This window comes from Pteropus vampyrus, unplaced genomic scaffold (assembly GCF_000151845.1).
Source record: "Pteropus vampyrus isolate Shadow unplaced genomic scaffold, Pvam_2.0 Scaffold671, whole genome shotgun sequence".
NCBI lineage: Eukaryota > Metazoa > Chordata > Mammalia > Chiroptera > Pteropodidae > Pteropus > Pteropus vampyrus.
Genome location: NW_011889452.1, coordinates 220,010 through 247,355, shown reverse-complemented (window position 1 = coordinate 247,355; position 27,346 = coordinate 220,010). Strand labels below are relative to the sequence as shown.

Below are 27,346 nucleotides of genomic sequence, written 5' to 3'. Positions count from 1 at the left end.
CACTTTTTCTTTCAAATGACCAGCCCCATCCAGAGTCTATCTAAGGGCCCCACCTTAAATCAACTCCTTAGCATAAATTCAGGTGTGATTTTAATGGGCTTCCAATCACTCAAAAAATTCAGAGTTTTAGGAGCTCTGTGCCAGGAACTGGAGACAAAGACCAAATATATTTCTTACTGTACCACGATTACTCTATCTGAGGTGATGCACATGGAAATGAGGAAAAGTCACTCAGAATCAATTCTTAAAGTAAAGAACCAACAGGACTTGGTAGCTCTGTGGATCTTGAAGAAGCACTCTAGGAGTTAAACGGTTTAGGTTTTCATTGCTTTTAGGCCACTTAACCTTTTCTGTGCTTGTTTCCCTGTCTATAAAGTAGAGGTAATAATAGTATTACACTTGCTTCTTAGGGTTGTTAGAATTGAAGATCAGTATTTATAAAGTGTCTGGATCAGTGCCGGAAACATGTACAGAGCCTTTATTATCATAGATACAGCAGGTGGGAGACCCAAGTTCCAGTCCATATTCCTGCCCTTATGGCTTTACCCTTTCTTAGTCACTTCACCATCTCTAAGCCTGTTTCCTCATCCATAAAATTAAAGTATGGTGTCGCCACATGAGCCCTGGGTTCTTTCCATCAGAAGTCTGAATCAAATATGACTCAAAGATTCGCAGTCAGCGTGACAGTACTGGTTGATGCCAGTGGCAGAACGTGAAAAATCGAGGGGAGGTGCCCTCTCAGTAAGCGCAGCACTCACTGTGAGAATCCCTGGCCAGCCCTGCTCGCCCCCAGGCTACCTTCTCGAGTTAAAGGCCTGGTGGGCCTGGCAGTTAGCTATTTCAGGAATTTGAACGCAGGTTTGAGAGGAGGCGCCTAGGAGCATAGTGCCTACGAGCCTAGTGGCTGCAGCGGCCTTCCGCGATCCTGACCGCAAGCTGCTTCCAGCCGCCCCGCGGCCAGCACAGTCAGTCCCGGCCGGGGCAGGACCGGGGGCGGAATCCAGGGCGGGGTCGGGGGCGGGTCCAGGGCGCGCCCCGCTCACTCCGCCTCCGCGGCGCGTTGTCAAGGCTCCCCGCCTCCACCGCGAACAGCTGCTGGGGACAGAGGAAGAGGAAGGGGTGGAGCTGCTTTGCGGCTGGTTGCCGAGCTGTCAGCCGACTGCAGCGGGACTAATCTGGCATCTCTAGCGCGGCCCCCGGCCTTGAGGCCAGCCAGGGCTTAGACTGGCGGGGCCGGCACAGGCGGACCAGCCCGGTCTAGAACCCTGGCATGCCCCACCACGGAGTAACTGTTCCTGGCCGAGACCACCCCAGGTCCGGCCGGAAGCAGGGATCGAACAGGTCCTGGGGGGCCCCCAGCCTGGGGCTCTTGTTGATGGCGCTGGCGCTGACCCTGCCCGACTCTCTGGCTCTCTGGACCCCGGCCGGGGCCCACCCTCTTCCCGCCCAAGGCCAGCCTGCCAGGTTCAGTCGCATAGTGCCACACCTCCGGAACACCTTTGGATGGTGGAACCTCACCTGTCCAGCCTGCAAAGGCCTGTTCACCGCCATCGATTTTGGACTGCAGGTGAGCGCTAAAGGGGCTGCAGTGAAGCAAGCCAAAGGGGAGTGCCAGGTTGGGGGCTGGGGTCCTGAAGACCATCCCTGATGGAGAGGCTGGATTTGCGCTTCTTTAGGGACACCCGTGGCTGCACGCCACCACTATCTCCATTCTGACCTTGTGAAGTAAGGAAAGACTGCAAATTATATGCTGAGCACTGCACTAGCCATTTTATACAGGTTAGATCAAGCCTGCCAGCTGGTTTCATTATAGTTGTTACCTTCGTTTTACAAAGAATAGTGACAGAGAGATGAAGTCCAAGGGCAAACAACTGGCAAGGGGAAGGCTGAGACTCCCACCCTGGTGTGCCTGAGTCCCCTCCGCCCTACACTTGGCATCTCCAGCCCTGAGCACCGTTCCTGGCACTAACTACTCAAAAGGAACTTGAATTAAGAATTATCGAAGGGTGTGGGACTTGATGGGGCTGCCTTGACCCTGATAGGGTTATGATAAATGCTAGTTGGTAAGTGAGCTTTGTGTGGCTCCCCAGGCAAACAAGGCCCTGCCTCTGTGTATGTCCCCAACCCTGGACAGTCTGTCATTGTACCCAGCCCAAATTTCAGGGCGCATTGCAGACAGTGTCTGAGAAAGCCAGCTGGGCAAGCAAAGACCTGAAAATGCCACCGGCCACAGAATTGAAGAGGAAGTACTGGCCTGGTGCTGCCTGAGCCACAGGTCAATATCTGTGGGAGGCAGGGGTGCATTGAGGTCTCTTCACCACGGTGAAACTGAGTCCAGCCCAGCCCCAGTTTGAATATGGAAGCCCAAAGGTTGGTAACCAAGGGATGGCCTAGGCCCTGTGCTCTGACTCTGACCTCTCACCACTGGATCTTCCCACAACAGAAGGAGCCCAATGTGGCCCGGGTTGGCTCCCTGGCCATCAAGCTGTGCAAGCTGCTGAAGATAGCACCGCCTACTGTTTGCCAGTCAGCTGTCGAGCTCTTTCAGGACGACATGGTAGAGGTGTGGAGACACTCAGTACTGAGCCCATCTGAAGCCTGTGGCCTGCTCCTGGGCTCCACCTGTGGACACTGGGACATTTTCTCACCTTGGAACATCTCTTTGCCAGCTGTGCCAAAGCCATCCCCCCAGCCACCCAACCCCCCAGCCCCAGGTGCCCCAGTCAGCCGTGTCCTCTTCCTCACTGACCTGCACTGGGATCGGGACTACCTGGAGGGCACAGACCCTGACTGTGAGGACCCACTATGTTGCCGCCAGGGTTCTGGCCTACCACCCCCCTCCCGCCTCGGTGCTGGATACTGGGGCGAGTACAGCAAGTGCGACCTGCCCCTGCGGACCCTGGAGAGCCTGTTGCGTGGGCTGGGACCCGCCGGCCCTTTCGATATGGTGTACTGGACAGGAGACATCCCTGCCCACAATGTTTGGCACCAGTCTCGCCAGGACCAGCTGCAGGCCCTGACCACCGTCACAGCCCTTGTGAAGAAGTACTTGGGTCCAGTGCCTGTGTACCCTGCTGTGGGCAATCACGAAAGCACACCCGTCAATGGCTTTCCTCCCCCCTTCATAGAAGGCAACCACTCTTCCCGTTGGCTCTATGAGGCGATGGCCAAGGCATGGGATTCCTGGCTGCCTGCTGAAGCCCTTCGTACCCTCAGGTACTTGAGGTCCATGGAAACCCAGGAAGGGAAAAGAAAGGTGGATGAAAGTAAAGGGAGCAGGGAACCTGGGCATTATCTATGACGGCTCTAGCAGGAATCCTCAGCTCTCCTCCCTGGCACTCCCTAGTTTGACCCACCTTCCATTTCTGCCCTTACCTCCAGCCGCCCCCTTTCACAGGCTGGCAGCATACCATATCATGGTAGTCTGTATCTTTGCTCATGTTGGCCCTTTGTAGAATGCTTCCCCTCCTGTTTAACATCCCACCTTTCCCAATTTACATAAGCCCATGTCATTTTCCTTCTGAGTGGCCTTTGCTTTCCATTCTAGCTCACTTTCCTCTCTGCCCTGAATTCCTAGAGCCCTTAGCCCTCTGACCCGCCCTCCTCAGCCACTCGGGCCCTATCTGTGCTGTTCGGTCTTCAGCTAGAATGTGAGCTCCTTGAGGGTAGGGATGATGTTCTGTAGGCTTCTGCCCTCCACCCAAATGCCTAGCGCAGGACTGGGCATGAAGGACGAAGATAATGAGTGAGTGCTGACCCCTTGTATTCACTTTGTTTCAGAATTGGGGGGTTCTATGCCCTTTCCCCGCATCCCGGCCTTCGCCTCATCTCTCTCAATATGAATTTTTGTTCCCGTGAGAACTTCTGGCTCTTGATCAACTCGACAGATCCCGCTGGACAGCTCCAGTGGCTGGTCGGGGAGCTTCAGGCTGCTGAGGATCGAGGAGACAAGGTGAGGGAGAGTGGTGGGAACATGGTAGTGTGGGTGCCGAGGGCAGGGGAGCAGCAGGCTCTTCCCAGCAGACTCCTGTCTGTAGCTGGAGCATCTGTGAGCAGAGAAGCGTGATTTTCTCATGCTCTCCAAAATAGTGTTTTCTGGAAGTTCAGCTCACCGTTTCCCTTAGAAGTCTTTTCGTTCACTCTTCCTCTCTCTGGACCCTTCCTTGCCCTGATAACCATCCTCACCTCTCCCCACAGGTGCATATAATTGGCCATATTCCCCCAGGGCACTGCCTGAAGAGCTGGAGCTGGAATTATTACCGAATTGTAGCCAGGTAGGAAGGAGGTGGCGTGGCGGGATGAAGACTCTGAAGGTTGAAATTCCCTTGAGCCTCTGACCATTCTTGCTACCCGATGGAAGTGGGGAGGCTACTTACTTGAATAGGATGTAGAAGAAAGCATACTATCCTCTCCCTCCCTAGAATCTTCTGAATATGATTTGTGTCTTCTGGCCAGGTATGAGAACACCTTGGCTGGTCAGTTCTTTGGCCACACCCACGTGGACGAGTTTGAAGTCTTTTATGACGAGGAGACTCTGAGCCGGCCGCTATCTGTAGCTTTCCTGGCACCCAGTGCCACTACCTACATCAGCCTTAATCCTGGTGAGTGAGGCAGTGGCAGTTGTTGGAATAAAAGAAGTTGGCGGTATAGAGGAAGGGGGCGGGGCTAAAGGCCAGGCCGGCAAGGGGCGGGGTGAGGCCCCTCCCTCCTGGGAGTTGCCTTCGCTCCTCCCCTCTCCAGCCTGCGCACCCTCCTTGTAGGTTACCGGGTCTACCAAATAGATGGCAACTACCCCGGGAGCTCTCGCGTGGTCCTGGACCATGAGACCTACATCCTGAACCTGACGCAGGCGAACGAGCCAGGAGCCACTCCGCACTGGCATCTCCTCTACAGGGCCCGAGAAACCTACGGGCTGCCCAACGCTCTACCTGCTGCCTGGCACGACCTGGTATACCGCATGCGGGGCGACACGCGGCTCTTCCAGACCTTCTGGTTTCTCTACCATAAGGGCCACCCGCCCTCTGAGCCCTGTGGCACTCCCTGCCGCCTCGCTACTCTGTGCGCCCAGCTTTCCGCCCGTTCGGACAGCCCTGCTCTGTGTCGGCACCTGGTGCCGGATGCCAGCCTTTCCGATGTCCAGAGTCTGTGGCCCCGGCCACTATTCTGCTAGCACCGAGCTGGGAGAGCATGTGTCTTAGGAAGCGAACAAACCCCCCAGAGGGCCGCTGTGGTGAGAAGGTCGGTGGTAGAGCCTATCCTGGGCCTTAAGCATACCCGGGGAAGCAGCACCTTCTCCATTCTTGGTGCTGGTTTGGCAAGACACACAGCGGGGTTGGCAGCTCTGACTGAACTCAGCATCTAGGCTGCCCTGGGGCTGTTGTCCTTTCAGATATGGAGCAGAGGTTTCAGTTGGCATTGCCCTGGGCAGACCAGACAGGAGCTATGGCCCCATGCCTGTGCTGGCCAGACAGGACACAGTACTGCTGCTGCTGCCTGACTGCCAGGCTGTTAAAATAAAGCTAGAGACTTGGACTCCAGAGCTCTCTGTGACTGTCCCAATTTCTTCTTCCGAAGCAGGCAGAGCAATGGGGCCTTGGGAACATGGTCCTAACTGAGGAATCAGGGTGACAGGGGTGATGGTGTGACACAGGCACAGGAAGGCACACAGACTTTTTTCTCGGCAGGGCAGACAGAATTTATTAGTAGTATCAGTACAGTAGAGGTGCCATGGAGCAGTGGGGAGGGATCCATGTCTGGACTGGTCCCCTCCTTCTGCCCCTGCTGGACCCTATAAAGATGGGGCCTGGCCTGGACCAGTTCATCCTGCTCTACCTGAAATGGGGACAGAGAGCCCAGGGCTGGCTTGCTTCCTGTTTCTGTCATCAATCTAGTATTTTCACTTCCTTGAAGGGATGAGATGTCTCCCTTCCCAGCCCCTAGGCAGGGAACCCAGCTACTGAGGAGGGGTCGTTTGGGAAAGGGGAGGCTGAGGCCTAAGAATAGCCTCTAGCCCCGTCCCCTACCCCATACCTTTGAGTTCCCTGGGGCCCAATGCAAGCAGGTTGAGGGAGAACTGAGGACTTCAAGGGGTATGGGCTCCTAGGCGTTTGGGCTTGAGGGAGCCCCACAGCGACTGAACACCCCTGCGGACAGTCCACCCTACACGCCGGGCAACAGACTCAGCAGGGGGTGCCGGGAGGCAGGAGGTGGAGGCCTGGGAGCGGGCATCGAGACACTTCTGGTAGCGGAGCTGCAGAGAAGCAGGCGGGACAGTCACTCTCCAGACTGCCACACCTGGGTCAGTGTCACCACTCCACCACCATACCCTCTTACCATGCACGCGGCCTGCACGGCTTCAGAGAGGCTGGCAGCATTAGGCTCACACCAGAACATGTGGCAGCAGAAGGAGGCTGGGCCGGCAGCCATGATGAATGCAAACGTGTGGACATCTCTGCCCACTGCCAGGAAGGAGAGGAAGCGTACCCGACACTCCCCCAGCACTGCCTCTGTCTAGAGGGAGGGAACCCAGTGAGTAAGCTCCCCGACTCTCAGTGTTCTACCGGGCACATCCACCTTACTGGCAGTTCTCCCCCTACCCCCTAGTCTCCTCACCATGGCAAAGCACTGCCATACCTTCTCCCATCCCCGGTCTTTACCTGCTGGTGCAAGATGGTGAGGGTGGCAGGGGCCACGCTGACATGACTTGGGGTCCACTGCTCACGGCTACTGGAGGATAGGACTGACTCCAGGGCCCCATTTATCACATCTACCCCTAGAAGATATGGACACAAACATGGCTCTACCCTAGCCTTTCCAGCTCTGCTCAGTCAAGCCCAGGGCCTTCCCTCTACCCCCACCTCACCAGCCTATAGCCCCCAACGGTGCTGCACAGGTATCCCTTCACTGGTGCTTTCCTCCTTGGCCTCAGTGACTTGGCACTTTTCTAGTTTCTTCCATCTTGAATCCTAGGTTTGGTTTTCTTCACTAACTCTGCCTCTTCCTCCAGCCTCCTAAACTGATTGACCCCCAAAGCTCTGATCTCCCCATTTCTTACTTTCAATGATCATCCACATTCAGGCCTTCCACGGCTTCACGCAATAATGACTCCCAAATCAGCCCTCAGGCCAGTCCTCACCCAAAACCCTACCTTTGTTTTTTGAAGATACTCAGTTGGGGAAATGTTTACTCTTCTGTCACTCTGTGTTAATTCATTAAGTGCCTTACAACAATCTCATAACAGATCCTTTTATCATCATTTTATAGATAAGGAAGTTTATAGAAGTCAAGTAATAAACCTTAGGTCACATGGAGGAATGGGGATCTGAACACAAGCAGTTTGCTTCCAGAGCCTGAGTTCTTAGCCAGGCCTTTCCCCTGACTCTTCTCTATATTGCTAATTTCCAGAACTGGAAGGGCTCTTAAACTCTTAGTTACACTTGATGATTTCTATAATGCACTCAAAGGCCAAGGAACCCCAAATTCCTGGATTTTAGATTAATCAACTTTCCCTTGTAACACAATGGGTTCCCTCCACTCTTGCTTCCCACTTCTGCTTGCACTTGGTGGAGAACCCATGCACGTGGCAAGGTGGAGGCATGGGTTCTAGTTCCTGTACAGTCAGGAGCTAGCTGTGGAATCTTGGTGTCTTCACCCTTGCAGTGAAGATGTTAGCGTGAACAATGCCAATGCAAAAGCACACACCTCTGTGGTCCCTCCCAGGCCCTCTTGCCCCTTTCAGTGCCTGTGGGTTCCTACTAGAAGCAGACCACATGGACCTTTTGTGGGCAGAGGACAAAGTGTAGGACAAATGTCTTCCTCGAAAGTCCTCTCTCTTGGCCTTGGTCATCTTACCTCTGGCTGGATCAAGGCCAAATTCCCAAGCATGCAAGTCCTCCAAAAACTGGCCTCATCTGAGCTGTCAAGCATCATATTTTACTGCTCCCTGAGTTTCAAATGACTTATGTAGCATTTATTAACATGTCATCTTGGCAAATGCCCCACGAGACAGGTGTGGAATACAAAGTGAGAGAAGAGGATGCCCTCGAGGGACACAGACTGTCACTGATGGAAAAGCCTCTGTCTGGCGTGCCCTCCCCTCTTTGACTGTCTTTGCAACTCCCAATTCTCACCCTTCAGGGTTCACTCAGCCTCCACCTGGGAAGCCTTCCCTGCTGCAGGGCAAAGAGAGGGTATTGCTGGGACAACTCAGCACAACATCTTGTAACTGACAGAAAATCTCTTCCACACTGGGCTGGCCATCTCAAGGACAGAAACCAAGCTTAAGTCATCTCTGTGTCACCAATCGTAGCATAAGGCTCATCTACTGAAGGATTTCCAAATGCATGAGCAAATAACCTGTAGGCAACACATGCTAATGCACCCAAACTGGTATAACTAACTAACCCAGGAGTCCACAGAAAGGTAATAATTCAGGCAGGAGTGGGTGAGCTGGGTTAGACTGCAGAAGACTGTGATGTTTATGACACTGACGCCAGTCAATAGAAAGTCTCAAAGATCATGAGTGTGCATGAGACCTCAAAGTCAAACTGCTTAAGTAGCAGATGGGGCTGTGGGACTGGGGCCTGGCCTCAGGGTATGAGGAGGATCAGCATGGAGGTGGGGAAAGCAGTGGAACAACTATGGCCTGGAAAAAGCCTGAGTTGCATTCCCAATGTTCCCTATCCTGATGGGTTTTGTTTTGTTTTGTTTTTTTCATATCTATGTTGCCTTCCAACATACTATATCATTTACTTATTTTATTGTCTGTCTCTCCTGGCTAGAATGGCAGCTACTTGAAGGCTGGAATCTTTGTCACTTTTGTTCATTAGTGTATGCCAAGAACCTAGAATAATGTCTGGCACAAACCAGGCAGTCAGCAGTCATTTGTTGAGTGAATGATTAACAAATGAACATCGCAGCTTCTGCGGGGGGGCCAATGTAAATTCCTGGAGGTTAAAAAGGGAGCATAAGATGAAACAAGAAGTGAGCTTAGAGCCTACTGGTGTGAAAGCTCTGGCTTCAACAGAGCAGACCCATCGAGCTGATGGGCAACAGAGGGGCAGTCAAGGGTTTAAGACAGATGATTTAGTGTAGAAAGAACCAGTAAGTGGCAGATGGATAAAGAAATAGGGGTAATAACAGGAAGAGGCTACAAGGGCTTAGAAGCTGAGGTAAGGAGGGTGGAGGAAATGAGAGCAAAGGTGTAGGGGTCAGCCAAGCCTCCTTCCTATTCCCTCAGCATACTTTTCTCACCTTCAGGTCCACAACTGTAGCAGTGACTTTGAATCCAATGGGAATACCCACTCCTCTGCGAATCTGGGCCTTCCTTTGAACCCCAGGTCAATCCCCACCCTTTCTACGTAGGATTCCCTCATTTAATGTAAGATGCTGGTCATTAAAGTCAGCATGGTTGAGGGGAAGAGCAGAGAACCGAAGGTGATGAGGGTCTGAGTCCTAGGTCTAGCACCTCCTGGCTATGTCATCTCATTCATTCTTTCATTTGTTTGTTTGTTTATCCATTCACCAAACATTGCTGAGTTCTTCCTAAGTGTGTTTTGACAGATACCCGACCCCTTCTTGAAATAGTCTCTTTTTTCCCTCTGGCCTCTCCTTCTGTTCTCACTATCCTTGCAGTTTCATCTTCCTCCACAACCCGTTAAATGTTGGAAGGCCTCAAGGCTAAGGTCTAGCCCACCTCCCTTCTCACTGCAGGCCACCTACTTTCCAGGGTCAATCTTCTCCACATTCATGGCCTTGATTATCTCTATAATCCACTGATGCCCACGTCTGTATCTCCAGCCCAGGCTTCTCCTCTGTGAATCCAGCTGCCTACTTGAATTTGCCACTCGGCTTCCCCAAGACACCTCAAACTGGCCTCTTCCAGTGCCTGCTACCTTTAGAGAATGGCCCCACTGTCCACTCAGTTCCAAAAGCCAGGAAGACAGGGGTTATCCTCAATGCCTCCGTCTTTACCACACATTCAATCAATCACCAAGGTCTGTTGACTTTAATTGTCTAAATATTTCCTGAATCTACACACTCCTGTCTAAATATCTCTTGAGTCTACATACTCCCCTTCAGCTCCACCAGAGTCCAAGATATTCTTCATACTGGCCACCACTACCGCAAGATCTTCCTGAGTTCTTCATCCACCTCCACCCACTGATTACCTTTCTCCATGGTACAGCCAAAGTGAGCTTTACAATATTCAAATCTCATTATGCCAAGTGCTCTCCTGAAAACTCTTCCATAGTTCCTTGCTGCTCTTAGGATGAAGAACAAATTGTTAACATGGCCTGTGAGGTTCCACGTGGTCTGACCACTGCCCAGCTCCCAGCCTCACCTGGCACCACTGGCCTTCTCTCAATGCCTTTGAAGAACAAAGTGCCTTCCACTCTGGGTTCTCACATACCCCATTCACTCTGCCTGGAATGATCTTCCCCTACCTCAGTCCACTCTCCATCCTACTTTATCTCCTTAGATCCTCTCCATTTTTTGATCTCAGTTCAAATGTCACTTTCTCAAGGAAGTCTTTTCTGAATCCCTGAACTAAATGAGGTTTCTCTGTTATATAGTTTCATAGGACCTTGTTACTTTCTTTCAATGAATGATTCAAATTGTAATTATACATTCACTTGTGTGATTTGATTAATTCCTATTTTTTCTACTGTTACCTCCATGAAAGTAGGCCTATGGCCATTGTTCCCCCAGGACCTGGTACATGGTAGGTTTCATAGGTATTTGCTAAGTGAATGAACAAATAAATAACAGGTATTGTGAATGTACTGGAAATATAAGAGTGAACCGGACAGTCTCTACCTTCAATTCCCTTATCCAAAAAATGAGGATTATCAGAATCATAATCTCATAGGATAATCAAGAATTAAATGACATAATATACAAGGAAGTACTTTACAAGCAATAAAGCATGTGACAATCATGCTCATTGTTTCCTCTGTGGATGCTCACAGCCCATAGTTGGTGCTGTAATGCCGAACCCAGCTCCCAGCTGCTGCCTGGCGTCTCCAGTCATCTAAGACCTGCGCAACCCAACCAAAGCTTTTCTCTGGGATTCAAGAATGCCCTGTTCACTGGTTCACACTCAGTGAAGACATGCCAATTGTTGTAATAGGCAGGTCACAGAGTGCAGCTGAGACAGATGTACATGAGGGTGGCATGCATAATGAAGGGCAAGGTGACATCAACCATGAAAAAGATCTGGTAAAAGAGGTATTAGAAGGCAGAAGGTGGGGGCAGAGCTTTACGATCAATGTGGTGGTCCCTGGATGAAGGAGGACACACATACCAACAGGTTTAGCAACAGGCACATTCCCCAGGTAATAGACTTGGAACTTTTGCACCAACTCATTCTTAGGCGCTGGGAATTCCACTGTGGGAAAGAAGAAGAGGATCAATTGTGGTGGCAGATCTTGCTCACTCCCAGTCCCCACCACCAGGGCATAAGCTGGATCTTCTAGCCAAGGCCCTACCTCTACCCCTTTCCCCTGCCTCCCTTTAACCAAAGTCCCTCCACTTATTTGGTCCAAAGAATTTAGTCTCCATTGTCCATTTTTCTATCATGACTGTCCAGTAGGTAGTGCCTCTTTTTGGGTCACCCCACCTTTGCTAACAAAGGTGAGCTGGACTTGGCGGGGTTGTGACACTGACCTTGGAAAGGGACATCCACAAGTTTAGAGTGATCCAGGGAGAGTCCATTTACCAAGCAGCGGGCATTGCGCCGTTCAGCCATGATCTGAGGATGGAGGAGCAGGGGGAAGGAGTGGGGGAGGGTCCGTTAGGGAATCCTCTACCTGCATGCACCCACCTCCACCCAGTGACCCCACCCCCACCCTTATAGAGCAAAGGTAGCAGCTAGTCCAGGGAGTGGAGGGGGCCGTGCCTTAGAGCAGATCTCATGCAGGCTGGTGGCGATGTTCTTGGCCGGTGCCTCACAGCGAAACACGTGGCACTTGAGCATCTGGGTCAGCTTATCACGAGCTACGTAGGCAAAGTCCCTGTTGGGGAAGGGCTATCTCAGTGTCTCCCAGCGCCATCCAGTGCTGAGAGCTCATCCCCGCACCATCCATACCCACCCCCAACCCGTCCGTCGCAACTCCTCCAGGGCTTCTGCCCCCAGATGGTGTCCTGTGGGTGCAGCCTTTTGGCTGGAGGGCGAACAGGCATGCATGCTGAGGTCAGGGAGAATAGGTGAGCACAGCGGGCAGGAAGAGGCAGGGCAAAATAAGGGAACTTGGGTGCTTCGAGGCATCGAGTCCAGGAGGAGGAAGGAAGTAAATAGGCATAGTACCTCTCTCTGGGTCCGGCAGCACAAGAGAGGCAAAGAACAGAGTTAGGGAGGAGGGCCCCATTCTGGCTGCTGGTTGACCCCACCCAAGGAACCCAGACCCTGCGCCCACCTTCCACTGTCCCGCCCGACGCCCCACACACGAATGCTGACGATGGGCTGGGTGTGCAGCAGGGCCTGACTCTGTGGCTCCACCAGCTTTAACGTCTCATCCTCCAGCTGTAGCAGCAGATCCTTTCCCTGCAGGCCCAGGAAGTAGGCACTCAGTGGAGCTCCAGCTGAGAAGGTGACTGAGCTCAACCACCTCCAGCTCAGGGGAGTTCAGCCATAGCTCTGAGACCCTTGCTTGGCTGTCAGACCACCCACTCTGCAGGCTGCATTTGGGTAGAGTCACACCTGTCATCTCTTACTCCTTTTATCATTGCCATCCGGTTAGGCAACCATCCCCCAAGGTCCCAACCTGAGATCACACAGCCATCTCACAGAACTATCACTTGGGGTGAGACAACACCTCCTGCCCTCAGCCCCCACCTGGGCAGCTCTGCCCTCCGATCTTTCACAGTTCCCTTCACTTCACCACACCACATCCTGCCGGCCCAGGCCCTCACCTCTCCCCAGCCCCCAGACATGGGGTCGTGCAGATCATTTTTGTGGTAGCAGAGCTGACGAATGCAATTGTTGACAGCCACACTGCTGCGTCCAGGGGCCAGCTCCTCTTCAGTCATCTCCACCCAGCCTAGGGAGCGTACAGCGAAACACTGCCAGACACACAAGAGGGGGTGGGAGGTAGAGGGTCTGAGCTACAACTGGAGGAGCCCCCAGCACAGCACACAGGGGGCTTTGCTGAGACGAGAGGAGTCCCTGACTCAGACCATGATGGGTGGAAGGGTGTTCTGAGCTAAGACTGAGAAGCTCCCCAAACAGGAGATAGTTGATGGGAGGGGTGATGGTCTCAGAGGAGACCCCTGCTAGTACGAAGAAGCATCTTAGCCAGGCCTGGAAGAGCTCCCTGTCAGGCCGCTGAGCTGGTTGAGTTAAAAACTGAAGTGCCTCCAGCCTGCACACAGGAGTCTGAGCTGAGACTTGAAGAGCCCCTAACTCAGGACCTGGGGAGCTGTACTGAGACCAGAGATGCCCCTCTAGAACCTGACACAAGGGCTCTCCTACACACAGAGGGGCTCCAGCTTGGAGAATGGGGATCGGTCTTGAACAAACCTTGATTCCTGGGTTGGCGTTCCTTTGGGGCAGCTTGTCCTCCTCTTGGGGCAATGGCTCCGGGCTAAAGGCAGATAATAACACTTGGTACAGGCCCCCAGACACGGAGCTGTCCCAAGGCCCATTCCAAAAGGATCCATCTCCCTGTCTACCCACTGTGTTGCGCCTTCCCACTCACCTGAGGCTCTGAGCTGGGAAGGGCAATGTCCCCTCCTCAGGGTCCTTCAGTCCCAAATCCATCGGGGCCTCTTCACTGGGTTCATCCTTAGGAAGCAGAGAGAGGAATCAGGACCAAACACATGCCCCTTCTACAGCTCCCCCATTGTGAAGCAGGTTCCCCCACTTACCTTCCAGAATTCTCCATCCTCAAAGCCTTCTCCATGGGAAAAGCCTGTCCAGGTGAGCTGGGAGGGAGGATGGGAGCAGTGAGCAAGCGACTCACCTTGCTCTAGCAGTACCACCCCTGCAGCCTGCTTAAAACACAATAGGCCTGTGAGCCTCACCTGGGACTCCTCGCGGGGACTGCTCCCCTGTGAGGGGGAGGCCCGGCCTGGGGGCTCCCACTGGGTGGTCCCCGTCGGAATGTGCCAGTAATAGGTCCCTGAGGTGTCCTGAACCCTCATCCATCCAGCCGGCAGGTCGGAATCCGTCTCGAAGGCGTTGGGGTTCCAGAAGGAATCTGCCAGGTCGGGGGCTTGGTGAGGGTCTGCCCACCCAACAAGCAGACAGTGGGTGCTTATGCCCAGGCCCCTCCCATGGTGGAGAAGAAGGGGTGGGGGAAGGGCTCCAGCATAACATGGTTCCTGCTTCCTCCTAGAGCCTACAGTATGGAGGCATAACATGGGGAGCCACCAGCAGGGGACACGGCTCAGGTTTCCTCCTGGGCTCTGCTCTCAGATAATGTGGCCACATAGAGGGAAGGAGGAAGGCAGAAGGGAGATTGGGTGACCCCAATTGACCTCCTGTCATACACATCCATATCTCAGGTGCGCACACTTACCAGCTCCTGCACACACATGTGCACACAGGTACATAACACATATAAGCCCTATTACACATCTGTGCAGCCACCACAAACACAAGGGCATGTACACACAGAAAATGGGCAAACATACACACCAACTCCAGCCATACACTAATGCAAACACCTTACACAGAAGTGTACACACACAGTTATATATACAGCCCCTGCCACACACGTGCAGAGACCACTCCCACAACAACCCCCAACACATGTGCGAGTACCACATAGTGAAAGCACACTCAGACACAACATACGTGAACCACGTGTGTGCAGACACCACAGATGCTCACACCCTGACTGCTGCCACACAAATGCAGACAAACATTTTGTGCCCGTGCACGCGTACTGCGAACCTGTGACATATGCCCCTCCTCCCCTGGCCGACCACACCACTCCAGCCCTGCAACCCAGCTCATATCTCATCCCCTACTGCTCTCCCTGCCGGCCCCGCCCCACATCATGCCCAGCCCCATGCCACCCCTCACCTGGACTGCTGTCCTGCAGGATGATGGCCAGGAAAAAGTCCTGGGAGAACATGGCGCTCGTTCCCAACTCCTCCTGCCTCCACCCTCCCTCCTCACAGCCCCTCCAGCCCAGCCAGCTGGGCTCACAGCCTGGTGCTGGGCTGCAGAGAAAAGCTCATACCGCCCCCTTCTCACCAGGGCAGAGCGCTTGCCAGGCAAGATCCTCCCCCGCCTGGAGCTCACTAGGGAGGGGCCAAGACCACCATGGGAGGGAACCTCCTTGGGTGGAGATGAGGGGCCCAGGAGACCCCAGCCCTTCCTACTCACATCTCTTCTTTTTATCCTGGTTCCCTGCCCCAAATCCCAAATCTCCATCCCACCCCACAGTGGTCACCGCAGTGCCACAGTCAAACCCAGTCTTAAGGACAGGAAGAGGCTGAGCCCCTCGGGAATACTCCAGCCACCTGGGGCTCCGAAAAGCCTGGAGCTCTCAGCACAAACAGGGTGTGGCTTCAAGGATGTCAGGGAGGCCTTCCCTCCCCAGAACCTTCCCAGCAGTTTGAGCCTGAGAATGGGCCTTGAGGGCATGGGCCCCGGCAAGCTTGAGACTGCGTTTGGGGCTCCCAGCACCAACCCCCCTCACCTGCCAGGGCCCAGCAAGGCTGCAGTGTCTCCTCGGCAACCGCAGCACCAGGATGGGCTGGGAGCGCCCAGACTGCTGACGTGCTTCCCGTTACCAGGGAAACCAGGAATCCTGACTGGTCCAAGAGGCAGCACTGAGGGACAGGCAGTCCCCAGACCCAGGCTGCTGAGCAACCAGGCACAGAGGGGCTGGGAGTGGGTGTGGTTACATCAACGTGGCTGTGCACCTGAGGTGAGTTATTTGGGTTGATGCATCACCACCCTCCCCTTCCAAATGGGGTGGGCCCACAGAGGAGGGGCTCTTCCTGCCCATCCAGCCTTCTAGGCAACCGTTACCACCTCTTCTCCCCCAACCCTCACCTCATCTCGGGTCCTAGGGAATTAGAATGCCTGCCCTTCCCCCAGAGACCCTCCACTGCCTTCCAGGTTCTACTGTCAAACCCTCCAAGAACACCAGCACCCAAGGCAGCCCTGCCTTCCACAGCCACACCCTTTTTCATGAAGGTCATACACCTCTCGAATCTAGGGACCAATTCACTGTCTTCCGACTGAGTCACACACACCAATCCATCTGCCATCCCTGTCAGCCTGTACCTTCTTGCTTCAAAGAGCTTCTTCCTTCCGATCTGTCCTGGAGGGGTCATTCTTCTGCTCTGACCATCTGGGAGGCCCTTCTGGAGCTTGGCACATCTCCTCCAAGCACAGTCCCACCCAGGCCTTTGCTTCTACATGCAGGCATTTCTTCAGAAACATATACCTTCACTCCTGCATTGATTCATTCAGACACTCACACACAAATTCAAAGGTTCAGTATCATTCCTTCATTCATCCATCTATGCATGTTTTGGTGCATAAGCCAGGTGTAGTCACTTGCTCAGCAGTCAGTGACTCCTGTCATGCTCTCTCTTTTTCTCCACCCCACTACAGCCCAGACTACTAGCACTTCTTACTTGGATCATTGCAACAGCCTCACAGTGGTCTCCCACGAGTCTAGTCTCCTCCAGTCTGGGCTGCACACTGAAGCCCAAATGATTGTTCTGAAATGCTCAACTAATGAAGTTACTCTCCAGTTGAATACTCTTAATTATCTTCTCCTTGCCCTCAGGATAGAATCCAAATTCCCCCACAGGGTTTGTATGCTGTCAGGAGGCCATAACCATCTGCCTATCAGCCTTCTCTCTGACTACCTCCAGCCTCCTCTCTTCTCTCTGCTTGGGACATGCTCCTCATCCTCTCCAAGCCAAGCCTCCCTCCCCTCAGTCTTCACCTGGCTATCACTAACTCCTCTTCAGACATCAGTGTAAAGGTCGCTTTACAAAACGGACTCGACCCCCTGTCTTCCACCACAAACATGGGCAGAGTTCTTAGGTGCCCTTCCTGCACCTCCCCCATCCCAGAGCACATTATGCTGATTCTAATGGCCTGTTTACTTCCCCCTCCCCACTAGACTGGGAGTGTCATGAGGGCAGGAACATCTTTCCCCTGTAGCATGCATTTCAAGCATTTAGGATGGGGCCTGGCACAGAGTATGAACCCAACACAGTTAGTAAAGTTCATTTATTCATCACTCATTCATTCATTCACTCATGGACTTATGCATTCAATCAATAACTTTGTGGAGATCCTAAGGTGGGAAGGAGAAAATAATTTTTTGCTCAATTCTATACCCAATTCCTATCGGTGTCCAGACCTCCTCTGTGGCCTTCATGGTCATAGCAACACAATCACAAAAAGAGTAAGCCCTAGGCTGGTCCCACACTTCTACCCTCAATTTCCACTGCCTCTGCCATAGTTCAATCCTTGACCACACTCTTGCCACACCAACACCCTTGCTGAGGGGGCTGCCCGTGCCTGGCATACCCTTCTCATTTCTCCAGCAGTTTTGTCCTCCTACTGCCAGAAGCTTCATAAGTGCGGCCACCACAGTAGCCATTCCAGGAGACCCTGAGCAACCAGGTCCTCCATTATTTGGCCTCTGACTCACACCCTCTAGGGCTGAGGTTGCAAACAAGCAACCTGCAGACTGGTGCAAGACTCGGATCAATTTTGTGTGGCCTGCACGGTGCTTTTTAAAAAACAGAATTGATTGCTAACATTTAGAAACTGGAATATTTCACATCAATATCAAGTTTTCATTTTCCATCGAAAAGTTACATGAACTGGCTCCACTGAGGTTATATTTTTCCCCCACCCAACCCTATAAATAACCAGCTGGACTGGAGCAGCAGCTCTTCCCTTTAAAGAGGGTCTGGGCAATGACCATCAAAGGCCACTGACATCACAAAAAAGAGAGACAATTGGACTTCGCCTTTGAGAGAAGTACTCAATACCACCTTTGAAGTGTTCTTGCAAAAACAAAATGCAAAAAACTCTCAAGTCTAAATCTGATCAAGGCTCTAGAACTCACTACCAATCTACAGGAAATCCAGGGGAAGCGGCACATGTTCACCACCACTACGGGGAGAGAGCCTGCAATCCCAGTCACGGAAAACTCAGGACAAACACCACAGTGGCTTCAATTAAAAAAACAAAAAACTGCAAGCAAAAATAGGGATAGAAAGATAACATGTAGATCAAAAGAAATCTTAAGAGACATATCAACCATCAAAAGGTCTGGACCTATTCGAATATTGATTCAAAAAATAAAACTTTTTTTAAAGGTGGGGGAGGACATTTATTAGACAACTGAAAAAATGGAAGCATTAACTTGGATATTTGATGATATTCAGGAATTGTTAAATTTTTGTAGACATGGTAATGGTATTGTGAATTTTTACAAGAGTATTTTCTCTTACAAATGCATGGGCAAACATTTATGGATGAAAATATTTGCTTTGAAATAACCTACACTGGGGCCCAGGGTAGGTAGGGGTACAGATTTATCAAGAATAGCCAGGTGTTGATAATTGTTGAAACTCGGTCATAGGTAAATAAATCAGGCTCATTATTCTATTCCATCTACTTTTGTATATGTTTGAAAATGTCCATAATAAAAGTTTTGAAAGGGGACAGTGCGCTGCCCGTGGCTCCTCTGAACCACATGCTCCCTGAAAAGGTTCCACGGTTTGGGATGTGGGAATGGTGCCCACAGCCTGGTGTGAGGGAGTCTTTCTTTACTTACACCTGCACCCACCAAATGTCTGTATTGTGGCTATGCCCCATTATCTCTGCCCTGTGCTCTCAGCTCTATCTATATCTCTGCATGACAGTAGCAAAAGAGGAAAGTCAACTTATTTAAATAGGACACACTTAATGATCAATATTTGGAATCTGACTATCTATTCTTTTTGTCCATACCCCCGACAAAGCAGCGCATGTTTATTATTCCTTTGCTTCCTAACTTTTTTAGTCAATAGCCTATTCCTGATACAAAGGATACAAAACAGGATTCTTACAATGTCCAGCATGTGCTCTGCACACAACATCCCCCGGTCTTTCCAAATAGACCTATGTGGGGAGGTGCGGCTGCTCCCTCTGGACCGGCCTGTTAAAACGTGGCCCAAGTGCACCCGGTTCACATGCTTTGTGTACAAGTAGCAGGCTACCACGGCACCCAGAGCTCAGGTCTGAACTCAGACCTAGTATAGAGCTCAGTTTTACTGTGATCTCGGACTGCCTGTGATTTTAGGAAAGCTACTGCATCTCTCCAGGCCTCTTTTTTTGTCACCTATAATATGGGCATAATAATGGTATCTACCTCACAGCATTACTGTGAGGATTAAACACGACATTACTGAGCACAGGGCCAGTACCTGGTACATGCCCCGTAAGTGGACCTAGTCAGCCACTCGTCAGGGTGTGTATGATGGATGGGCTGATCAACTTGTTCAAGCACTCCCTGAAGGCAGAAATGACTTCCTTCAGGAAAACCCGGCCATGGCCTGCTGACTCATGCTCAGGTTGGCCCTAGCCTCTGTGTGGAGAGGCCTGCCTTCTGCCCTCCTGCCCTCCCACATTCCCCATATTGTGAGTTCCACAGGTACCTGTGTCCTCCGGGGAACCATAGGAGGGGCTGCCCTGGGATAAGGTAGCCCAGCTTGAGTCCTCGTCACTTGCTGCACTGTTCCTCATGCCAAACAGGAGGCTAGCACTCTTGCTGTGCTCTCGGGGGCCATCTGCAAGTGCTTGGGGTCCAGGGGGCACCTCCACACTCTCCAGGGGCTCAGGTAGCCCTGGGGGAGAAGACAAGTCCTCCTCCTCCTCGTCCTCTTCTTCATCATCCTCCTCGGCCTCCCCTGCCGCCTTCTCCTCTCCCTCATCTGCCCCCTGATCTTGGGTGCTGATGATCAGGCCAGGTCCTCGGAGCCCTCGGTTGGCCGCGTTGTGGGCAGAGAGCTCCAACTCAGAGTACAGGTGCATCAGGCCTTTGGGGCCCAAGGGTGCTGTCTCAGGCTCTTGGCTGGCCTCCTCTGCCAGGGTCAAGGTCACATTGCGGTTCTGGTCACGGTGGGCTGTGGCAGCCCGCCGGAGCTGATTCTGGCCCTCCTTCAGCCACTTGGCATTGGCAGGGCCCGGCTCAGGCCCACCACCCTCTCCCATGGCGCTGCGTAAGTCCTTGGGTCCCACAGCTGTGGTCTGCAGCTTGGCGTTGAGCAGCTGGTTGTGGGCAGCGTGCAGGGGTAGGGGTAGGCTCAGGGCGGGGCCTCCGTGGCTGTTGGCATTAATGGCCGTCTGGCTCAGTGATGATGGAACAGACATGGCCTTAGCAGATCCTGTGGGGGAGGGGGCCAGGGAGATCACGTTGAGCCTCTAGCTCAGGATAGCAGTACCCCTGCCTCTGCCCCAGGGCTGCACCTCCTCACCTCCCTTATTGCTCAGCAGGCCGGCACACACTGCTCCGTGTCCTATGAGCTATTTTCCCATAGACATGACTAGCTTAACTCTTGTCCCCCATCACCATCACCCCTATTCCAGGCCGGGCCCAAGTCCGAAGCCCACTCCATCCTCAAATCCCCAGCCTCGAGTTTCCTGGGAAAGCACAGCCAGCCCCTGCTTTGCCCTCACTCCCAACAGCAGAGCCTCTACACAATGGCTCTCTGTGCATCCCCACCCCCAGCTCATCTGACTGGGGCTTACTGTGCCAGGGACACAGCTGGCATGGGACTGGCTCATGTGCTCCAGACACTGGACACTGACTGTCCCCTTCCTCCTGCCACACTGCTATCCATAGCCCTACCACTGAGCTCCCCAGGCTGTGTTCTCATCCTCACAAACCACTGGGCTCAACCAGACCAGAAGCCCACCCCCTCTAAGGGACTGTGAGGACAAGAGAGAAAGAGCAAAAGACCCAGCCCTCAGGGAATGGCCGGGGAAGGCCGGTCACAAAGGAAGGGCCTCCGGCTCCAATTTGTGGCTCCTTTGGCTTGTTGAAGCTATATTTTGTTGATTGTTTCTCCAAAGTATCTCACCTTTAGAGCACCAATCCCTCTGTCAACCCTATAATGACCCATGCCTGGGTCACTGCATGAGCCTTTGACCTGGACCCTCCAGCCCTTCAGGTCTTTGCCCAAATGTCACCTGATCTCAGTGAGACCTTCTTGAATAACTTTTTAAAACTACAGGCCACCATGCTCCCTTTCAGCAATCCTCAAATCTTCCCTAGCACCTAGCACCATCCAATAAGCTATTATAATTATTACTATTACGATTATTATCATTATTGCTTTGTTTAATCATTGTCTCCTTATGTCTATAATTTCAGTGCCATGCTGGTGAGAATTTTGTCTTTTTTTTTTTTCAGTGCAGTATGCCTAGATCTTAACACAGTCCTGGTACAGAAGAGGAACTCAGATATTCAACAAAATATTTGTTAAAATATTTATGAATGTGTCCTCCTCTCTCTCCCAGGCCCCATTTTAGCATCTCCCCTGCCAGTTTCAGAAAACACACTTTGGTCATGTTACTGTGTCTCACCCATTACTCAGGCGCCCTAACCAAACTCCACCTGTCCTTCAAGTGAAGGGATCTCTTAAACTAGTGACGGCCCACCCACTCTGTCCCCTCGGGCCCCCTCTTCTCTCCTTTCATGGATCACCTTCTCCACCTATGAATCCTTCCAGCCCCATCAACCCCGTAATCTCACCCTCAGGACCCCATCCCTACCTCCCCACTCTCTTTGACCTTCCACTACTGGCTACTCTCCTTCCCTGATCCGCACTATAAAGCACTTGCTCCCTGGACTCTCACTGGCCTCTCACATCACAGTTCATGCTCCCTGACCAACCACTTCCTCTCTCATCCTGACCCTCTTAGACAGCCACTGCCCTTTGGCACCCCCTGCCCCGAAACCCACAGGGTTTTCTCTTCCTACTTGGCCCACAACACACAACTCTCCCTCATTGACGGCCCCTCAAATGCACGCCTTTCTGACTCCCACTGTACTGTTCTTTCTTCTCAATTTCCATCTGTCTCCCTGTTCCCCACTAAGAAGTTCTTTCATTCCTTGACCCTTTGCTCCAGTTCCCTCTGCCATCTCAGTGTTGTAACTCTCAGCACCAAGCACAAGTTGCAGTGAGGTGTTTTAGGCTGCCGAGCAAGGCTCTACCAACTCTCAGGTCCAGTGCATGGTTCTGAGGCAGGAGCCATAGCTCACCTATCTGTCCCTTCCGGCTCCTCTGACCCTAGCACAATGCTATGTATCTTCTGTGAAATAAATGAAAAAAAAGGCTCCTGCCTGTGTCTGCCTCATGCGTAACTGCTGGTCTGCTCACTGTGGCTCCACCTGGGCAATGAGAAAATTTGTGGTCACTGGCACAACCAAGAAAAACAATGGCTCTGCCTCTACCCAGAACCAAGTAATCTTCCAAAAATGGAAACCAGATTGTGTAATTCCCCAGGTTGGAAAATTAAGTGGCTCACCGCTGTCTTTAGGGTAACTTCCATGCTCATTAGCCAGACACCAAAAGCCTCCTTGAGCCGATCTCAATGACCTCTTGGACCTCCTCCTCCTCCCTGTCTCCTTCACACTTTTCACTCCAGCCACAGGAAATGTGGCAAATTCTAGAACATGTCACACTCTCGCAGCCCTTGCTCTTTGCTTATCCTCAGCTTGTCTCCCCTTGTGAGAACCTCCGCTTCATGTTTCAAAACTTGGCTCAGTGGTCACAGCTCCTAAGCAGTAAGCCTTCTCTATTCAGTCTTCTCTCCCCCCATCCTTAAATGACTATTCCCATCTTGTGCCTCATGACACCGAGCATTCTAACAGAACATCTGAGACCGTGTCTTGCTCAACTTCACATTCCCACTAGCAAGGAGAGTGCACTGTGCATCTGCCACAGAGTGGGCCCTCGGTGTGGAAGAAAGGGAGGCATGGAGGTGACAGACATGGAGTGAGAAGAACTAAGAATCTTAGATCTCGTTAGGTCTTGTGTGGCCCCACGGGCTGGGGATGGGCAATGAGACTGTTAGGGCTGGTGCTGGAGAATGATGAAAAGTTCCTGAGAAAGAGGTAAGACAGGACAGGGATCTCAGACAGGTGCAGGCTGAGATCTAGGGAAAAGGGGAGGGAGGGAGTTAGCTTAAAATGACATCCTGGCCCTTAGGCTGATAGAGTGGCATCTCCATGAGTTTCAGGAGGTGGAAGACCCCATGACTCTGGCAAGCTCATGATGAGCCCTTCTCTGAAGCAGTGGTGTATGGAGCCAGGTTATCTAGAGGGCAGGCTGGTACCAATCTCAATAGCCATTGGACATGTGATCTGGGAAGGGCACATGCACTGTGAGGCTGGGACAGTGAAGAGACAGGTCGACTTCAGGACAGCCCTGTCCATCTGTGGTCACCAAGGCAGAAAGTACTGGGGGAGGAAAAGGGAAGTTCTGCTATAAGTGCTAAAGCCTGAACACCTAGCCCAAGGCAATGTAGTCACCATCACCTCACTTCTTAAGATCAAAAGATGACCAGCCACCCAATACCTTCCAGAAGGGGCACAACCCAGCTTCTCCCCTCTCACTGGGGTTATCCATACCTGGAACCTCTCAAAAGATGGAAAGAGCCCAAAGGACTCTGGGAGGCAGGGAACTGGGCAGGGAATTCAGGGCAGAAGCTAAGAGTGGCCACTAAGCCTGAAGAAGCTGATGTAAAACCATGGGTGGGGGGCAGGAATGAGGGGTGAGTCCTCCTTAAGGTCAAGGGTCTTCTAACCTGACAGCTTACATGGCATGGAGGAGAGTGATGAATAATGAAGAAATGGTTCCTTCCCTTCCCAATGGAGCTCAGAGTCTAGTGGTGAAACAGTCATGGAACAACTCATTACAATGCAGTGTAATGCCAGTATCTAGAACAGTACCTGGCACCTACAAGCATTCCCTATTTGTTGAATAAATAATTGAGTATTATGATAGGGAAAGAGGAGGGCACTATAGGAGCCCAAGGCTCACTCTAGCCTAGGTATCTCCAAGACCTTTCTGAGTAAGGGCTTTTAAGCTGAGACAAGAACACAACTCTCCTTGGACAACCCCCTGCACCATCCCTCCCTCTCAGAGGAGGACTCGTCACTCCTAATTCGAAGAGGAAATGGAAGCCATCAGTCGGGAAACGTCTTCAAACATAGAAACTTACTGACTTCAGCATCTATCCTTTTCTCTCCTTCCTAAAACCGATTACTTCACCTACCATTTGGATCCTTCCTTTCATGCCTGTCCAGAAATTTTATAGCACTGTTTTAACTATTTTCTTTTCTATATAATTGCCCTCTTCTTCTCTATGGGATCCACTATCTTTCAATTTAAAAGTGGAATCTTTCCTGACCTGACACTCCTCCAGTGCCACTTGCTGCTCTCGTCTCCCCTGCGCAGGTAAACTTCCTGAAAGAGTTGTCTCTACTCACTGTTGCCAGTCTATCAATTCACACTCACTCCTCAACCCTTTTCAGTCATGTTTCCATTCTCAACACAGCTCAGTAACAGCTCCTACCAAGGTCAACGTGACCCCTGTGTCACTTAATCCAACAGACACCTGCAGTCCTCATCTTGCTTGTACTTTCAGCAACATTTGACACCAGAGCCTCTCATCCACCTTACACCCATGGCTTCCACACACTACATCGCTTGGGTTTCTTCCTACACTCTAGTTGTCTTGTGGCTTTTTACACTCCTTTGCTGGCTCATCTTCTTCTATCAGCTGAAGTTTCTCATGGCTTGTTCTTATGCCCTTTCATTTTTCTTGCCCGCTATTCAATATAGGTATTCATTCATGCCCATAGCTTCAGTTACCATCTATATACTGATTTTCAAATTTATACCTCCATTTTAGACTCTTCATCTGAGCACTAGACAGTACATTCAACTTTTTACTCAACATCTCTACATAGGCCTCTCAAACTAACATGCTCACTCATGTTTCTCCCACCCAGCCCTAAATGGTCCTCTTTCAGGATCCTGGGTCATGGAATATAACCAGCCATACCGTTGTGCAAACCAGGAGTACCATCCTTGACACTACCTTCTCCTTTATTCCCCATATTCAATCCACTGACAATTTTCTCTCTGAGAAACATTTCTAGATTTGATCTACTCTCCACACCCACTACCATCAATAATCCACACCAAGAACAAAGACCTTAAGACCCCAAATTCATAGCATGGCCTCAGCTGTCCTGCTCAGTCTGGTCTCTGCCTATCTCTCCAGCTTTGGCACTCTGCTCTCCAGCCTCACTGGCCTTCCTTGATTCCTCAAAGACATCATGCTGTCTCTTTCTACAAGGTGTTTGATTTTTCTTCTGCCTGGAACCTTCCTCTACCCTCTCTAACTAAGCCTAACTAACTTCTACTCATACTTTATATCTCAGTTCAAATGTTCTGTTCTCAGAGAAACCTTCCTTGACTCTCTCCTCCTAATCCCCAGACCGGTTTAGCTTGTACTCTTGTGTGTTCCCAAGGCACCATCCACCTTTCCTTCATGGTATTTATTACATTTTTAATTTTATTATTATCTAATTCTCCCCGTTGACAGCTCCATGTAGACAAGGACCCAGCCTATTCTGCTCATAAATTATATCTTCAGTACCTAACATAGTACTTGGTATATGCTGGGTGCTCAAATTATATTTGTTGAATGAATAAACGATCAAATAGATGCATTTTCTTTTTAAAGGATCAGAGTAGTTAACAGGAGGTATACAAGAAGATATGCTATTAGAGCAGTCAAGGGAAAAAAATGGCTATGTGGCCTAGATTAAGTTTAGTAGCAGTGTGGATGGAGTGAAATAAATAGATTTGAAAAATATTTAGGTAGTGGATGTAGTGGATATTTAGGTAAATAGAACGTTGTGACATTAGATGTAGAGGTGAGGGAATAGAGTTTAATCAGAACATTACCCAGGATTCTAGTTTGGGTAACTGATTAGAAATTGGCCATTCCTGAGAGTTAAAGGAAGAACAGACTCGGAAGAAAGGTAAAGAGGGAACATAGGGAAGATAATTCAGCTTGAGATCTGTAAGTTTGGAATTCCTGTTGGACTTTCAAGGGGATGTTGTGAGGGCAGTTGGATATTGAATCTGGGGTTCGGGAAAGAGGTCTGGGCCAGATATATAAATGTGGGGATCATCAACATACATACATACATACATACATACACACATACATACATACATACATAGAGATATATGAAATTTGAAGCCTTGGGCTTGAATAAAATATGCGAGGAGAAAGTACAGAATGAGAGGAGACAGCTCAGGACAGAACCAAGAGCTTCAATGACATCTCAAGGGAGGGGAAAGAGGTATCAAGTGAGATTGAGAAGAAGCAAACAATGCCAGGAGTGAAACCAGGAAAATGCTTCAAGGAGAGTTGACACACACCACTGAACAATGAAAAGATAAAGGAGGATAACAGGAAAGTGTCTATTGGAGTTGGCCAGATGGAGATCTCCAGTGACCTTGGCTTGAACAGTTTCACTGGGTGTGAGATAGAAGATGAGTGAAACGGTTTTAAGAATGAATGAGAAGTGAGGAAATGATGACAGCAAGTGTAGAGAAGGTTTTGGCTTTGAAGAGTGGAGAGAACTAGGACTATGCTGGTAAATCTGGGAATGCAAGAAATGCACAGGCAGATTCAAAATAGGTTCAGAATAACCTCTGAATTGGCGGTGGGAAAACTGCTCCTAATGAGTGCTTCTGTGAGTGCTAGGCCTCCTGGTAGAACTGGGGACACAGCCGGCCCCAGGGCACACCTCTCGGTCGCTGAGGGCGACAGAATGCGGCTTGACAGATTCCAGGCTTGGGACCTGCAGGAAAACGCGCGGCCTCTACCTACCTCACCCCATGTCCCCTTCCCAGCCCTTAACCTCCCCTCCCCCCATCCCCGATTCCCTACCGCCCCTCGCTTCGCGTTCCCAAACTTGCCCCCTATTCATCCTGGAGGAGCAGATGGTAAAGGTCGGGAAGGCACGGTGTGAGGACGGAGATGGATCCTACAAGGGGTGGGGGGAGTGGGGGTACAGGAGATGGTGGGAATGCGCGCGGTGGGAGGGCTGCTCGCGGGTTTGGGCCTGGCCGGGGGGCTGGGGCCGCCGTGGGGAAGGGTCTAGGGTGTCCGCGGGGCCCTGGGGGTCGGGATCTGGCCACCGAGGCTGGGCTCGGGCCGGGGCGGCTCCTACCTGCGCGGGGAGGCCCCAGGCCGAGGTGGCGGAGGTGGCTCAGGCTGCGGGGCTCCGGCTCCGCGGCGGCTTCTCCATCACAACATCCCCCGCCCAGGAGCGCG

The 27,346-nt window shown here is 51.6% G+C and overlaps 2 protein-coding genes across 4 annotated transcripts; one reads left to right on the top strand and one right to left on the bottom strand.

Annotated features, from left to right (window-relative positions):
* Window positions 1-1,076: 1,076 nt before the first annotated feature.
* SMPD1 (sphingomyelin phosphodiesterase 1) lies at window positions 1,077-5,539 on the top strand. Its single transcript, XM_011385185.2, has 6 exons — window positions 1,077-1,567; window positions 2,444-3,216; window positions 3,781-3,952; window positions 4,198-4,274; window positions 4,456-4,601; window positions 4,761-5,539. The coding sequence occupies exons 1-6, from the start codon at window positions 1,271-1,273 to the stop codon at window positions 5,168-5,170; spliced, it is 1,875 nt and encodes a 624-aa protein (XP_011383487.1). The 5' UTR covers window positions 1,077-1,270; the 3' UTR covers window positions 5,171-5,539.
* A 131-nt stretch (window positions 5,540-5,670) lies between these two features.
* Window positions 5,671-27,346, bottom strand: APBB1 (amyloid beta precursor protein binding family B member 1). Of its 3 annotated transcripts, XM_011385183.2 has the most exons (15): window positions 27,243-27,346; window positions 26,720-26,870; window positions 19,633-20,361; window positions 14,023-14,198; window positions 13,867-13,923; window positions 13,698-13,783; window positions 13,520-13,583; window positions 12,913-13,062; window positions 12,417-12,544; window positions 11,900-12,014; window positions 11,668-11,752; window positions 11,306-11,389; window positions 6,657-6,772; window positions 6,334-6,510; window positions 5,671-6,250 (listed from the first exon to the last, which is right to left on the bottom strand). In XM_011385183.2, the coding sequence occupies exons 3-15, from the start codon at window positions 20,345-20,347 to the stop codon at window positions 6,083-6,085; spliced, it is 2,121 nt and encodes a 706-aa protein (XP_011383485.1). In that variant the 5' UTR covers window positions 20,348-20,361; window positions 26,720-26,870; window positions 27,243-27,346; the 3' UTR covers window positions 5,671-6,082. The 3 variants fall into 3 exon arrangements, with proteins under 3 accessions (XP_011383485.1, XP_011383483.1, XP_023381771.1); XM_011385181.2 differs by lacking the exon at window positions 26,720-26,870 and having other exon boundaries at window positions 27,243-27,340; XM_023526003.1 differs by lacking the exons at window positions 5,671-6,250; window positions 6,334-6,510; window positions 6,657-6,772; window positions 26,720-26,870 and adding an exon at window positions 8,697-10,259 and having other exon boundaries at window positions 27,243-27,340.

Excerpts from the sequence above, each read along its gene's own strand:
- SMPD1 (XM_011385185.2), top strand. The coding sequence starts at position 1,271 with ATGCCCCACCACGGAGTAACTGTTCCTGGCCGAGACCACCCCAGGTCC. Across the intron at positions 4,275-4,455 it reads TATTACCGAATTGTAGCCAG|GTATGAGAACACCTTGGCTG; the intron begins GTAGGAAGGAGG and ends TCTTCTGGCCAG. Across the intron at positions 4,602-4,760 it reads CTACATCAGCCTTAATCCTG|GTTACCGGGTCTACCAAATA; the intron begins GTGAGTGAGGCA and ends CCCTCCTTGTAG.
- APBB1 (XM_011385183.2), bottom strand. The coding sequence starts at position 20,347 with ATGTCTGTTCCATCATCACTGAGCCAGACGGCCATTAATGCCAACAGC. Across the intron at positions 6,773-11,305 it reads GCCTGTTGCTAAACCTGTTG|GGGTAGATGTGATAAATGGG; the intron begins GTATGTGTGTCC and ends CATATCTTCTAG. Across the intron at positions 6,251-6,333 it reads CCGTGCAGGCCGCGTGCATG|CTCCGCTACCAGAAGTGTCT; the intron begins GTAAGAGGGTAT and ends GCTTCTCTGCAG.